Raw genomic sequence first — 14,026 nt, 5'->3', positions numbered from 1 at the left:
TCCGAAATTGCCCCATGCGTAGGCTCCAGAACCCTATCTTCCTACAGCTTGTGGGCAGGAGGAGGAGACATGTATACAACCTCCTCCGTATCAGCCCCTCCTCTATAGCTGGCCCTAGAGGGAAAGAGACTATTGCGCACACAAATAGCTCCGGGGGAAATGGTGCAGCAGACATTTTTATGGAGACTTTCTTACTGCGCGCAACTCTGGAAAATGGCCGACGCGCCATTTACCCAGAGATTTGTGCAGAGAAAGAAATGGGTGCAGGGTGAGCGGAGTGTGGGACAGTGCGGGTTCCAGACATAAATGTTGAAATTAATGACCCCAAAATGTGCTCATTGCCTGCAGGTCCCTGGGTGTATTTCCTATAGCCGTAGCATGCTCACCTACCCTCATGGAATGGCCGGTAGGCTCCGAAAATCAGGTCAGTCTCCCTGCCCCACAGAAAGGTGGACAAGTCCCCCACAATGATGGCAGCCTCCCGCAATCCACCCTCAGCAGGGGGTCCATGGGGACCGGATGACACAAATCATGACCCCCCCCCCGCTGTGGAATGCCTGTAATAACAGCATTACACCATCACAATATCGCAATGGCCGTGCCCCCATGTGTTTGTACTGATAGGCCTGCCTCCAGCTCTGCCCCTCCTCCTAGAGCTGGCGGAGAGGGCAGCCTAAAGGTGACGGTCGCCAACCCTGAGCCCCATCGGCTGCAGCATGTACAGCTCATTATAGGACTATCGGGGGAGACAAAGTTTATCTGGACGAGAGTTCCCAAATGTTTGACTTTAGTGTGATTGTCGCCGGCCCATGAAGGAGGCTTAGATATCGTGTCACAAACTATAGTCTGTCCCAAAGTGCGGTGTATGTAATACAGGACGTCAGACATATGCGCCCCAATGATCCAGGGGAGCAAATTCCCCGATTCTGGTGCGATGAGCGAGCGCTCACATCCACAGGCGCACACACATAAGAGGTCGAGGTAGGAAAATCTGCTGCCAGTGGGCATGTGCTACAATCCGCCATTTATACTGCAGGGAGTGGGCGCTGGCCAGGCTTTGGGGAACGGGGCATATTTCTGGGCAACTGGAAACCCCCCTGCGTTTGCTAATGGACTTTAACCTCCGAGCTAAGGTCCGTAATTTGAAGGGGGCATCAGAAGTGTGCCAGGGTCACAGAACCAACCTGCCAATCCCTAACTTCATGAAACATGTTTGTTGCGGACATCAGCATGTCATCAAACGGGTCCCCAGATGGGTCACAATTAAGTACACATCGTCAAAGATCTGATTGGCTGCCACACTATGACAGACAATCAGATCTGTAGTGCTGGCAGCCAATCAGATCTCTACTGTTGGCAGATGTCTGTTGTCTATGCTGTACACAAGCAGTGTCCATCAGGAGCGTTACCCAAGGGGGGGTTCCTAAAAGGGGGTGGATTAAACCAACGTGGGGAACCATTTAAAAAAAAAAGTCTCTGGAACGCGTGACCCGAAATTAACCGTTTACACAAAAGCCTTCAAAGTCCACATAACAAGCGTTAGACACAATCTGTGACTTCATGAACCCATTGCCGCCGCCCTTTGTACGGAGAGGACGAGGCGCGGGCGGTCACACGGGACACAGACCGGGGATTAGGGTCTTAGTGAACAGAAATCTGCAGCAGTTATTCAGAGCATATTATTTGGCTGTAGAATTAGATCAGACGACTTTGACCGGTTGCAGGCACAATTACGTCCAATAAGGATTAGGCTTCAGTGACACCGGTGTCCGATTGGGCCTCATTACAGCCCATCACACATGGCAACACATCACCAGCGTGCCTGCCTGCTCCATGTACAGAAGGAACCAGGCCCTCTGCAGACTCCATAGCAGACATGGGGGTTGTCCAGCAAAACTTCCATCGCTGCCACAAATTCCTGCAATGGGTTAATAAGCCTGCGGCTCACCGGGCACTGTGATGCACCATCACGAAGCATGCCCGCTGCGGCGCCAGCACATGCACAGTCCCAAACACATCAATTGCAGCCTGTTTGGGACCGGATCCGGACCTGAATCAGCCCCCAAGTTCATTAATAGTAATACACAAACAAGCGTACTATGAGCAAGTAAAGAAAGCAAGCGACTGGGCAATATCATGCTGCACTGCAGGTGGGGTAGATGTAACATATGCAGAGAGCAATGCATGGTATAATTGCACACTTGCTTGCTTCAGGCCGTATAGGTCTGCAGCCAATCCTAGCAGTAGTAAACTGGAGCCCACGCGAACATGGGGAGTACAGACATATTCATGGGTTGTTAGGTCTACACCAACTAGGTCGACACCACTAGGTCGACAGGCAGCAAGGTTGACATGGGTCTAGTTCGACATGGGTCTAGGTCGACACAAGCATTAGGTCGACATGGGCAAGGTCAACAGTCAAAAGGTCGACATGGGGTTTTTCACAGTTTTTTTACCCGAATGTCAACACATTCGACATGGACACAGTTTGAAGTGAACCGATTTGCTCACGGTGCCTCGCTACGTTCGGGACACTATTTATTCTCCCACCACGCCCTAGTGGATGGTAAGGCATGAAATACCGCCTGTTGACACATGTCGGCTCAAAAAAAACAGTTAAAAACCCCATGTCGACCTTTTGACTGTCGACCTTGACCAATGTTGACCTAAACCCATGAGTTCTAAATGTCACGTCTTTTGCAGTACTGTACCTTGTTAGAGGTCCCTGAATTAATTGTGATTTAATGCCACCATGTGGCCAGTCATGGGTACTGCATGCTTACAGCAGGGAACACAAGGCAAAACAAGGGCAGCATAGGCCAGAGTGCAGTTAAGAGCCCGGGGATTTGGGGGTTAACCATATAAGCAATGCAGTAATGGTGCAATGGGATGATTCCCAGGCACTTCAGCCATGTGGGGTCGCTGGGCCAATTAGCAGCAAAAGGGGAGGCAGCTTAAGCAGGGTATATAGGGTCCAGCTCTGGGGGGAGGCACTTCCTCTTGGAATCCGGATCCCAACCCTCCCTTCCCTTTTTCTCTTTCTTCCTCTGGTCCACATTGCCTACGGGCTGCCCAACCAATTAGTAAATTTAGTTTAGTTTAAAAAACCGGCGAGAAGGCGCTCTCGACCAGCAGTCGGGTGAGGTGGCAGGTGGTCACCGTGCGGTATTCCCCCCCCCTTGCCAGGACGGTGGGCGAGTCCCGAGTTGAGCGGGGACGGTGGGCACTTCCTTGAGGTGGCCGCGCCTTACCTTAGAGGGGGCGGGGAGCCGTCACGGTGCAGGCTGTACCTTACGTGTTTGTTAGATTGGAGCGGTGCAGTCGCTGCCATTGGCATACAACTCTGACTGGTGCTGGTCTCAAGTGCTTTTCTTGGCCATCCCTTTGATAGACAAACAAGGGTCATACCACCTAAATAAATAACTTGACCATTTTAAACTTACGCCATGGTTGTCTGAGTCTTTATTCTTAGTTAAGGTGTCCGTGTGAATTATTTATAGGCATTTAAGGTAAAGGTAACAACACAAGGCAACCAACATAATCCCTTGGGCGCCTTAGTGTCAAATGTAAGTACCTATCTTAGTGGTTCCCAAACTGTGTGCTGTGGTTCCCTGGGGTATCTTGGGACACCTGCAGGGGCGCCCCGGGTTGGTGGACCTGGACCAATTCAAATTATTCATGGTCAATTATTTATGGACAAAACCAGTGCTGGTGGCTGCCAATCATAAAATGTGAACAAACAGAAGCCAATCCCTTTACCACATAACTGAACCTTAAATTTATATTTTTTTGTATATATATATATATTTTTTGTTTTTATTAGGGACACTAGATTAATATTGTTCAGTTCTCACTCACATTGTTCTCTCCTTTCTCACTAGATACACAGACCCATCTCACAAGTATACGGTGTATAACTATACTGTACGCTTACTTATTTTACCAGTAAGTAACTGAAAATGAATTAGAACCTCTCATCGCTCCAATTTAGGATTGCTACACACCGGAACGGCAGTACACTTACTCATGCCTTTTGTAGCGCCCCATCCTGCGGTCAGGCAGCCGTCCCCTGGAAGGACTTCATTATCCTGGGGCAAACATAGCGCTGCGATGGAATCACCTGTTAGGAACAAACCACTTCAGTTATTGAACTTTGATTCCCCTCCAACCATCTGACATTATTTTTATGTAGAACATCATTAAACAGAAATGAACAAGAATGTACCGGTATTTAAGACAGGACTGCCTTCTTTTAAAGTCTCCTATCCAGGAGAAGCCTGGAGACTCTAGAGACTGTCAGCAGCACCTTGGGGAACAGGGTCTGGTGTAGATGTGATCAAGCCCTGCCCCCAGTACTGGGGTGGGGCTAAAGAACGCAATTTGTAACTATAGCCCCCCAAAAGCCACGAAGCGCGGGAAATTAACGCTGCGTGGGAGATGCAGGGGGGGGGGGGGGGGGGGGCGGTATCCAGGAGGGTTGCCCACCTTCCCAGGGAGCCAGAAAGGGGACCCGATTTTCAGGAGCCTCCCGGACATTCTGGGAGGGTAGGCAACCCTGATTTAAGATTTCACCTACAATTCATTCAGAGATGGACAACAAATACAAAACTACTCTGGAGTCATTGTCTGAATATTAAATGAATCCCTTTAGCGCGCTCATTATAAAATATCAGTGCCACTTCATATTCATTATCCCACTATGAGGCAAACCATTCTCGGTCTGATTCCTTGTCTTGGTCAACTCAGATTAAAACGCGTTTCTTCACTTGGTCTCGTGATTTCTTCAGAATCATTCTGCCTCATAGTCACCAGCAAAGCATTGAGGTCCGTGTAAACCAGGCGTGGCCGAACTACGGCCCTCCAGCTGTTGTGAAGTCCCATCATGCCTTGCCCAGGGCCGAAACTAGGGTTTCTGGCGCCCGGGGCAAGGCAGTCATTTGGTCGTTCCCCCCCACCCCCCTTCCCCTGACGGGGGGGGGGGGGGGCAGGACCAAATGACTGCCTTGCCCCTGGAGCCGGAGGCTGAGCGGGATGTGTAGTTTCACAACAGCTGGAGAGCCACAGTTTGGCCATGCCTGGTGTAAACCATGTTCACCAGACCATTGCACAGTAGGTTCATACTTGTCCTGAGGCACTTGCTGTAAAAGGCTGCTCCTAGGATGGAAAAATGGGCCTCATCAGTGTAGGCTACGGCCTTTTGCTTAGTATGTGAGACTCTACAGAATCACGTCACATGCAAAATGAAGTGTCCTATGCTACACTGATGAGCCCCAAACAGATTGAACAGTCTGTCTGCAGGCCTTAACACTGACCAGTGCCATGCTTTTATTAATTATAGATTCAAATTGCAGAAGTAGTCTCAGAAGAGACCACCTACCCAGCACAAGAGGGGTCTCCAGCTCAAGAAGGCAGATGTCATAGTCAGGAGGGGCGAGATCTCTGTCGTACTGCTCATGGACGTAGGACTTCCTAACTACGGCTTCTGTCCTGGGTCTAAGCGATAGGTCCGTCTGTCCAACAAACACTCGGTCTGATCCGACGCTGCGAAGAGAATACAAACACAAAATATAACATTGTAGCACAGAATTCTACACACAGCTGTACAGTGTTAGATATAAAGATCACCAAGCGGCATGTGCAGAGACTCTTTGGAAGACCCCTCTGAGTTCGGTTTTCACTGGAGCATCCTCCCTCCTCCTTCTACCCTCTCTGCTATCACATGGTACAATTGGGGGCATATGTAGGTTCTGAGTTGTTAGAAAAAGCCTAAGTTCAGTAACCCAGCTACTACACTTGAAGCAACAATTTGTTTTTGGGGGGTGCCAAATCAGATCATGTGACCTTTTCTATAATATTATACACTAGTTTATAGTAAAGCTTTTCATAAGAAAGAAGTTGCAGTACATTAGGGACTTTTGTGAGGTCTACTCATAATTTCCCATGTATATAGAATCTCCCAAAAGCAAACGAAGGGTGAAACGGACGTCGGCATTGGCAGTCCCACAGGCCTGCTTGCTGCATGAGCAATTATTGTGCTTTTTTTTTTTGTTTTGTTCTGTTTTTCTTCTAAACCCAATAAGGAGAAGAACTAAAAGTACATTTACAGGAAGTCGCAGTGCGCAGCCGTCAGTATCCACTTCTCATGGATGATTGCAGCTCCGCAGTAGAAGTTCCCATTCTTTTCCTGAAGGCTGACAATCCAAGGCCAGGATTTGGAGAGGGCCGCGTGGCCGCCCACCACCCGTGACGTTCCTTCCTCATCAAGGGAAACTTCCGCCATCGCTGCAGACTTTCCTTTTGGCATCGGGTCTACTTCAGCATTGCCGCAGATCTCTGTATAATGAACCAAATAAACTTCATAGGTTATGACAATAGCGATAGATAGATAGATAGCGATAGATAGATAGATAGAAAATGCTGTAAAATATACGATTTTTTTCTGATCCCTGATCTACCATCATCCTTGGCGGTTGGCGCAGGACAACATGGCTCACTCGTAGATGCTGTCATCTCACTGTAGCGCATAAGAAATCCCCGACCGGCCACGGACACATCGGTGTGGAAGTGGAGGTTGAGAAAGTCGCTGCCAGTGTGAAAGACCAGATTGGACTTGTTCCCGCAAAGCGTAACTAGAATAGAAGAATAGAAACAACTCATCTGTTCTTATACTCATGTACAGGGCTGTGGGGGAGTCCATCATTTAATTTACCGCATTCAATATAAAATACTTCTACTTACATACACAGCGATCACTCTGACTACACCGACTTATATCTCTTCGCTTATCTCACAATATATCCCCACCCGACCCCTCCGCTCGGCACAAGATCTGCGTCTCTCATCCACACTCATTACTAGCTCCCACTTACACTTGCAGGATTTTTGTTGAGCAGCACCCACCCTATGGAATGCCCTTCCATGCACTTTAGGACTCTCCTCTAGCCTCCAAACATTCAAGCGTTCCCTGAAAACTCACCTCTTCAGGCAGCTTATCATACTCAGGACCCCACACAACCTCCAGTAGCATTCATATCTAATTGCAACCCATCAGGACTGTCCTGTAATCTGATGGGACTGCCATGCTATGGAATTCTATCCTTATGTATCCCTCCTATTATCCTATAGATTGTAAGCTTGCGAGCAGGGCCCTCCTACCTCTGTCGGTTTGCTGCTCCTAAGATGGAAAAATGGGCCCCATCAGTGTAGGCTACGGCCATTTGCTTAGTATGTGAGACTCTACAGCAGGCTTTCCCAACCACGGTCCTCAAGGCACACCAACAGTGCAGGTTTTAGTGATATCCAGACTTGAGCACAGGTGACTTAATTAGTACATGAGTGATTCAGATTAAACCATCTGTGCTGAAGTGAAGCCTGGATTTCCCTAAAACCTGCACTGTTGGTGTGCCTTGAGGACTGTGGTTCTGAATGCCTGCTCTACAGAATCATGTCACATGCCCGGCTCCCACCAGCATCGCTGACAGCCCAGCTCCTGAATATGTAAGTATATATGTGGGGGGGGGCGCAATATTTCAAGTTACGCCACTGTAGACACCTACCCATCAACTGGGTCCTATTGCCGGCCCCACCATAAATGCTCAGAAAGTCCCATGTGCAGTTTGGAGATTCCTCTAAAGCCAATTCCACAACGAGAACCTTGAGCTGGCTACCAGAAGCAACATGAATGATCCACCAGCAATCCAGGCCACGGGGGTAGGCCTCAGGATAGTTGGGGGATCTTAGAACTTCTGATCCATTTGTAAGAAGATCCAGGGTGGGACAACCTGAAGACAAGACATGAGAAAACGGATTTATTGTCTGAGAGGTTCCACAAGTGGGTGTGAAGCATTTGGTAGGCTATACAGGCGAATATCTAGTGCGCTATTACTTCCAGGGAGCCCAGTAGGAACATTGAACGGCTTCTTAGCCACACAAAGACACTGACAGGAGAAGACACCAGTCAGCAACCACATTAAAGCACTGGCTTTTTATGGTTGCTGGAAGAGGACACATCTGTTAGCCACTAGTAGACCACGTGACCTTTCCTAGCAGTGTGACCGGTCAGCATCGGCCACGAGGCATCAATTTGTGGCATATTCATTGTGGAATATCGCAGGGAAAACCCATCCATGACCACTCTGGGGTTTGGGGCCATCATCAAATTCATCTATAGATTCATTGATCGGAGGGCACCAATTTGGTCAGAGAAGGCTCTGTATGGTCCGCAAGAGAAGGGAACAGCTCCATTGCCCTTAATGAGCCCATCAAGGAGAAAAACAGGTATAAACTGCATTTATAGCAGATTTAATGCTAAGTGGGGGGGGACCGCATCTACAGCAATTTAATGTATACATATACAGACATACCGTAAGCACACTTACCTACAGCAAGCTGGTCATCTCTCATGCTCTTGGAGTCTAGAAAGTCAAGCATGAAAACACGTCACTTATCTAGACTGCATCCGAAACATACACGTGGGGCATAATATATGTCCAGCAAGGGGTGGCTGGGACTTGTGCTTGGCTACGTAATCATCATCATCTAGAACAGTGGATTACCGAGCCAATGGCTGTAGTACCTGGCTGCAGCTTCCAGAAGGAATGTCTCAGGGAAAATCCGTCCATGACCATTTCGGAGTTTGTGGTGAACATCAAAGTCATCTCCGAGCTGCTGGACTTCATAGCATAGTGAGACACGTTCCCGCAGAAGGAACCTGTTGGGAAAGACGACATCGTATACGTTACTTCAAAGATTATTATATTCAAATTCAAATTATGAGCCTGTTTATCACATCCGGGACGGGTTCCCCCCATGGCATCACCTCACCTAGTAAGACTCTGCTTTCCCCAACTCCGTCATAAACTAGGAGACTGTCCAGACAGCCCGTAACATCCTCCTCGGTATCCAGGTGCTCAATGTCCAGCCGTATAATGCTTCCAAGTGGGGAGATGATCCTCCATTCACATCTATAGTAACATTCATACAAGGGGGGGGGGGGGACAAAATTATAGGGAACTCTGGGAAATAACAGAGACATAGGGAAAATGACAAGGCAACAGCCAAGTCCTGACTTCTTTATCCAGGGTTATTATAAGACAAATCTGCCATGGAGGGTGGAATAAGGTTTAATCATTAGTATGAGCTGCGTGGAAGCCATCTTGCAGTGTAATGTGACATACATATAATTCTCAATAAGCAATAGAAATGTGGCCGGGTCTCTGCGCAACGCATTTCCTTCAATAATTCAAAAATACTTAATTCAGTTTCACTGAAGCCACTGGTGTCATGTGTCCTCACAGAGCCAACCAGGAGCCTCTCCTGAAAGCTGGATTACTTCCTGGTGTTGTGGCACAACGGTGTAACCATAATTGATCACAGTGCGATTGCATTTGTAGCGCTCGACTGTGCGCGCCTGCAGATTAATGGAAATTGCAGATAACGATTTTCATTCATCTCTGATCACTACTGAATTAGGCCCAGTGCTTGATGCATAGAGGCCTGGTGCTCACCCTCATCTCTGACAATATGCTGCCTAGCGAGCCCTGTGAATCAGGCCCTATGTGCGACCCTCACCTCAGGTTATTGGGGTATTTATCCGGGTATCCAGGGGACGAGATCACCCCATTATCTGTAGTCACAATCACATCGGTGCAGCTCTCCTGTGCGCTAGGTCCTGTACGGTTCCGCGCCGCTGTAAATCTCCGGGCTGCGGAACACAAACAAATCAGTGACAAACACAAGTACATTTTTGTTTCATCAGCCTGACAATTAATTTTGCTCTTTAAAAGGACGAGAGCTCAGGTCACCGAGGAGACTTCCGTCCCATTCAGATTGTCTTTTATCTATTGCTTCCTAGAAAATGCATCCAATAGCCCCAATACAGGTGTTGTCAAAGTATATTTGAACTTCCCATTAATATGTATGAACCTTTTAGAGGGGAGGGTCTATGGCAACTCCAAACAAGGTCGGATTAAGAGGATCTTTGAGACAGGTCAACGGAGCACAGAAAAAGAACATTTAAATGTTATTCTCACCTAATTCACTCAAATCTGCATGCTTATGTGTGGGTGGCTGTAGTCTTTTACTATAATATGTTACCTTGTCCGCCATACATATTATACCGCAGTGAAAAGCCCCGTCTACCGCGCAGGCCTTCTCTGATGGAGATGAAAACAACTCTAATGATGAGGCAACGACATTCGTAAGTTATCGGAGTAGAAAGGAAGCCACAGGTTTTACCTACAAAGTTTTAAAGGTTATTAGTGATAAATTGATAAAAAATTAATAGACCTTCAACTCCATATTTCTCATAAATGATGTGATGTGATTTATTCAGACAGACAGGTAGACTGAGCATCGTTTAAGATTACTGAGGGAACTACATTGATATTCTTTAGAACAAGAAAAAATACTTCTGGTTATAGACTTATATTATTATAAACAAAAAAAAACAACAATGTTAAATATCTGTATGATCTGCTAAAAAAAATAATATATACTGTAATCTGTGTACATACATACATATACATATATATATATATATATATATATATATATATATATATATATATACACACACACACACACACAGTATATCTCCAAACATTCACACTTTCAGAGGCAAACAGTATAAATCCCCCAAAAAAAATCTCTGTCGATTGATTATTTGAGAAAATGCAAAAATAAGTTTGCAATGCTAACTTGTGAATTACAAATATTGATTGAGATAGTGTCACCTAAAGTGTGAATTATCTTCATTTCAGCAATAGAAAACCAGAGATGCCCCAAAAAGTTCAGAACAGAAGCAGTCTTCTTTGAAACATACTATACATTAGAAAAACTTGGGGCAAATCTGGTCCCCATGGCGGTTCCACATGACACAATTAGGTTTGAAAAATAAACCTCTAAAATGAACGCATTCCCCCTGCTTCCACCACATTTCAGTTGGAGTGTCTTGAATGTTGAGACTAAGGTAAATCAGTAAATTCTAATTAAAATGATTAATTTTTTAATAGTCCTAAATGCAAGATGTATTTCAGCCACAATCTTTCCTGTGACTGCCTTGTATTGTATTAGGTCTGTATTATGACAAGTCCTTGATAAATTGGCATAATGTGTTTGGGACCCGCCTGATAGGGTTCACCTGGATGTAGTGGATGGGCACACATTTTTGGCCAAGAACCTAATTTGTACCCCATGTTAACTGTAGAGCACATCATAGCTCATTGGCTATCAGTTTTCTTTGTGCTTAGAGTGTGCACCAGCATTTTCTTTTTCCTGCATGGCACTACAAGTATCAGCATGACAGTACTTACATTTAAAATTAGAGTGTGCAGCTCAAGCTTCTCCACTTTCCACACAGTCTGTTTTGGCAGTCCTATTTAGTGGGCAGACTGAGGCATCTTACCTAATAAATTACTTCCATTGTTCACCTCCTGGAAGACAGACAGAGATTCCGTGACACAGTTTACAGATTTCTCGATAGACTGATGTTCCACAACAATCTTTATGATGCTGGAAGTGGACCTGGAGGAGATCACCCACGAGCAGTTAAGGTTACCGGCATATCCATACGGATATCCTGGAGAGACGATGTAACCCGCTGAATCGCTTACATGAAGCCCATCGGGACACCCTACAGGAATACACCTTGTTATTTTATGGTTACAGAGATGGCAAATAAAAGAAAGTTCAGTAAATTTTTGTCAATTAAGTACATTTTTTAAAGACTTCTTAAAATAAAAAGTTACATTATTTGATTTCATTCACAGAGCGGGTGGATGTCAACTTCTGCCCTAATATACATTTGCACCTGCTAGGTAGCTTGGGAAATGGGAACAATTTTGGTTCCGAGGACTGCTTTGGTCCACAAGGGTTCTCCGATAGCTCATTATAAAGGCACAACTGGCCATTGAGGCTACCTACCCCTTTCATGTGCATCTTACCAGCAGGTGGTGAATCTTCTTTGTAAAGTGTCCGCAGATTCTTTATTGGGTAGCTCTCGTTGTTGAGGGTTTGGTTTATACCTTCAAAAGATGGGAGGAAAAATAAAGGATAGGCCCGGCAATTTCCCTCAGCGATGAAATCCATTTAATCTTTCAGTTTATTTACCTTGGGCGATTTGTATCCAGCGCAGGAAAGACCGGACTCTTGCATATACACCCGGCCGCTTCACCCTGGCACAGCCCACGCCCCAACTGACAATGCCATAAAGCACATAGGATTTATTCGCACTGGGACAGACCAACGGGCCACCAGAATCTCCCTTAATAAAAAAATAAAAAAAAAACGTTACTAACGGTATCTAACCATGTGTCATTTGTGTCAATTTGAAATAGAAAAAATTAATTTTGCATAGACAATGTTCAGAACACACCCCGGATAGCAGAAAAGAATTTCTACTTGGCACTGGTGGATTTGGAAACCCCTCAAGAAGCACTGCAAATGGTAACAAAACTGCAATATCATTTATACACACAAGATGGCGATATAGAGCCCAGTCATTCAAAACATCTTTAATGTGCTGTGTAGTTTGTAGTCTATTCTAGGACAGGATTCATAGACACACAATGCAAAAAAATTTTGGACTCACACCCAATAAAATCCAATTTTTTTGTCTACAGTTAGTTCCATGTTTTAATATTCAAAATTCCATGATATGATCTATACAGCTGCCAACTGGTATCTCAGTTACTGGAGTTTCTCAATGTACTTTTATCAATCAAACACATTTCACCCAGTTTGTCAATTGCAGTATTAATATTGTATGACCCAAACACAAGATAATGACTCTTTTGGGGGTCATCAGGTCCGTTATTGTATAGTGGATAAACTGTGTCTAGAGCTACCATGTTATGGTCAACCATGCTTAGTCGAACCAGTCTAGTTAGACGCCTAAAGATAGTCGACTGTGTCTAGATCAATGGTGATCAACGTTCCTGTCGATCTATCCTTAGGCATCCAACTAGACATAACATGGTCAATCTATTCTCTACACCCTCGATCTATCGACCGGATACGCATCAGGTCTATGGTGTAGGAAACAACCCACCGACTTCAAACCGGAATCGTACGGTTAGCGCTGGGCAGCGTCACTACCGGCATGAGAGAAAGTAAAGATGAAATTATATTTCCAAGGAAACCTACTAACCTGACAGGAGTCTTTACCTCCGGCGTCTGGGAACCCCGCGCAGAACATGCGCTCCGAGATCAGTCCCTTGTAATAGGAGCTGTTGCAGATCTTGTTGTCCAGAATGGGGACTTGTAACTGCTGCAAGCGGCTGGAAAGTTGCCCAACTGGAGCAGAAGACAAGAAGACAACACCGAATACAGAAGACTAGGTGTGTAAGCATTTTCCACACTTCCCGTTCTTATGCATAGGACCAGTCCAACAAATGAAGAGCAAATTCACATCTATGATGGTCACAGTTAAGGTCAATGAGGTTGGCTGAATAGAGGAAGAAAGAAAAGGTAGACAAGAAGACAAGGCGACTGATAGAACTGTTTCACTTTTATTAGATCTCATCAGTGCAAGGTACTCAACAATGGTTCCTCCATGCAAGACCTAATTTGAAGCAATAATTAGGCCATAAATAGTCACCTTCTTCAGTGTTGCCCCAGCCAGTGACCACACACAGCGAGGATGGCTCAAGAGGTTCATCCATATTGGGCAGACAGACCGGACGCACAAAATCATTGAAATTAAATTTCTCTTCCAACTGGAGCAGAGCGACGTCATAGTCATAGGTGATGGTGTTAAACAGCTCATGAACGACAATGGTCTTTATAGTCCTCTCCTGCAGTCAACACAAGATCTGTAACTTACGTATTTCCCGGGTCCCAACACTTTGACCGCAGCAAATGTAAGAACGCAACAACTGACCTGCTCAGTCTTCTCAGGCAAGTATCGGTCATGGATGCCGGCAAGTATCACGTAGAGGGAGATATCGGTGGATCTGCAAGTGCAGAAAGGGGAAGCAACACGGAGCAGGGGAGTTAGAAGGTTTAACGTTAAAGTGAGATACACCAA

The 14,026-nt window shown here is 45.9% G+C and overlaps 1 protein-coding gene across 3 annotated transcripts in view; it reads right to left on the bottom strand.

Annotated features, from left to right (window-relative positions):
* The window catches only part of OVCH1 (ovochymase 1), a 34,265-nt gene that overhangs the window by 2,125 nt on the left and 18,114 nt on the right, over positions 1-14,026 (bottom strand). For 2 of the 3 annotated variants that reach the window (XM_083181028.1, XM_083181031.1), the window contains 16 exons: positions 13,880-13,952; positions 13,598-13,793; positions 13,148-13,293; positions 12,109-12,262; positions 11,943-12,023; positions 11,405-11,632; positions 10,096-10,236; positions 9,571-9,703; positions 8,824-8,963; positions 8,576-8,710; positions 8,379-8,414; positions 7,557-7,781; positions 6,456-6,629; positions 6,105-6,333; positions 5,378-5,541; positions 4,025-4,120 (listed from right to left, as the gene is read on the bottom strand). In XM_083181028.1, the coding sequence (XP_083037154.1) occupies positions 4,025-4,120; positions 5,378-5,541; positions 6,105-6,333; positions 6,456-6,629; positions 7,557-7,781; positions 8,379-8,414; positions 8,576-8,710; positions 8,824-8,963; positions 9,571-9,703; positions 10,096-10,236; positions 11,405-11,632; positions 11,943-12,023; positions 12,109-12,262; positions 13,148-13,293; positions 13,598-13,793; positions 13,880-13,952 (2,351 nt within the window). The remainder of the gene's footprint in view (positions 1-4,024; positions 4,121-5,377; positions 5,542-6,104; positions 6,334-6,455; positions 6,630-7,556; positions 7,782-8,378; positions 8,415-8,575; positions 8,711-8,823; positions 8,964-9,570; positions 9,704-10,095; positions 10,237-11,404; positions 11,633-11,942; positions 12,024-12,108; positions 12,263-13,147; positions 13,294-13,597; positions 13,794-13,879; positions 13,953-14,026) is intronic. The other variant, XM_083181030.1, reaches the window with a different exon arrangement.

Source organism: Crinia signifera, chromosome 4 (genome assembly GCF_055691185.1).
Source record: "Crinia signifera chromosome 4, ASM5569118v1, whole genome shotgun sequence".
In the NCBI taxonomy this organism is placed as follows: Eukaryota; Metazoa; Chordata; class Amphibia; order Anura; family Myobatrachidae; genus Crinia; species Crinia signifera.
The sequence above is the reverse complement of the archived record's forward strand: the minus strand, read 5'-3'. Positions and strand labels throughout refer to the sequence as shown.